This window comes from Plasmodium reichenowi, chromosome 13 (assembly GCF_001601855.1).
Source record: "Plasmodium reichenowi strain SY57 chromosome 13, whole genome shotgun sequence".
Classification (NCBI taxonomy): Eukaryota; Apicomplexa; class Aconoidasida; order Haemosporida; family Plasmodiidae; genus Plasmodium; species Plasmodium reichenowi.
The window spans coordinates 586,844-588,530 of NC_033658.1; the positions used below are offsets into that span (position 1 = coordinate 586,844).

The window sequence follows — 1,687 nt, forward strand, 5'->3', positions numbered from 1 at the left end:
AAGAAATCACAAAAAACTGATAATTATGAAACTAAATATTCATACATGTAAATATAATATATATATATATATATATATTTTTACTATATTTATAAATATTTTCCTTACCTATATAATATGATTAATTTTATTATATTTTAAATACTATCTTTTATATTCTTATGTGTACAAATACATAATAATTTAATTTAAATATTTAAGTTATAGATATATTTGTCATTAACATGTATGCATTTTAAATTAACTATATATAATAAAAGAAAACAAACAGAGAAACAAGAAGATACATATACACATATGAATACATATTTTTAATTATATTATGTAAATACAATATGGCTGGGGAAAATCAAATGAATAAATAAATTTTGTATATTTTTAAAAGTATATTTGAAGCAAAAGAATAAATATTTATATATAATTCATGTGTGTGAAGAAAAAAAAATATTACTAATATATTAAACAAGGATGTTATTAAGATAAATAAATAAATAAATATATAAATATATATATATATATATATATATACCATTAGGTTCTTTTTTTTTTTTTTTTTTTTTTGATTATTATTATTTATATGATATATGAAAAATAAGTGCAATATAATTCACTACAATTCTTCATTTCCATTTTGTATATCAGGTATGTCCCTTTTATCCAATATGGTAACTAAACTTTCTCTTGTTAACATTTCTTCCTTCAATGTCCTTTTTTTGTGTAAGCATTTTCCATTGTATATTAATATTTGATTTTCTTCTTCAATTTTTAAGACTCTCTCCACTTGTTTATGTAACATATCTATCGAATCCATATGATTTAATTCAATGCTCTAAGAAGGATACAAATGTATCAAAAAGGAGTGTATAATAAAATATATACATACATAAAAATACATACATATAAGTTCACATATATATATATATATATATATATAGAACATTATTTTGTTTAATTTTTTTTAGTTTTCCCTACATATACTTTTCCCGATTCTTGATGAAACAAATAAATCAAATAAGGCAAAGGATCTGGTTCAGGTAACATATAAATAGTATCACCAGTTTTTATTTCATAATGTGAAAAGGTTTTTTCCAAATTTAAAAGTCCATTTTTCCCTTGATATAAATATTTATTATCTTCATTCAATAAATCATTCCTTTTTAATACTTCACAAATTTTATTATCATCATGATATTCTATTTTTTTTAAAAAATTTCCAATATTATTAACATAAATTACTTTTTCTTCATTCTGGTTTTTATATTTATACATATATGTTAACTCATCCATTTTCAATATATATGCTGAACTTATAATTTGTATTGAGATAAAGATGTGTGTACAAATATGGTAATAAAGTAGTTACATGTATTGGCTTTTTTGTTTTATTTATATATATGAGATCTATTAAAGAAACATGAACTGTAACATAGAAGTAATAATTATGTTAAATAGTAATAACCTCAAAATGGCATTTACATATTATGCAGTTACATATATGGTTATTTCTTATAGGTCTAAATTTTTATTACATATATATAATAAAAAATATTATTCTCTATATAAATAATGTCTTTTTCGGATATCCTTATAATAATAAAAGTTTTCAGATATTGAAAAATAATACATAAAATTTGATATCCTATGTTAAAAAAAAAAAAAAAAAAAAAAAAAAAAAAAAATATTAATT

The 1,687-nt window shown here is 18.6% G+C and overlaps 1 protein-coding gene across 1 annotated transcript; it reads right to left on the reverse strand.

Annotated features, from left to right (window-relative positions):
* Positions 1 to 610: 610 nt before the first annotated feature.
* On the reverse strand, positions 611 to 1,287 carry PRSY57_1313800 (ubiquitin-like protein, putative; the record flags this gene model as incomplete). The annotated part of the gene is made up of 2 exons (XM_012909074.2): positions 611 to 829; positions 973 to 1,287. 2 exons carry the CDS (start codon positions 1,285 to 1,287, stop codon positions 611 to 613), a joined length of 534 nt encoding a protein of 177 aa, XP_012764528.2.
* Positions 1,288 to 1,687: the final 400 nt, after the last annotated feature.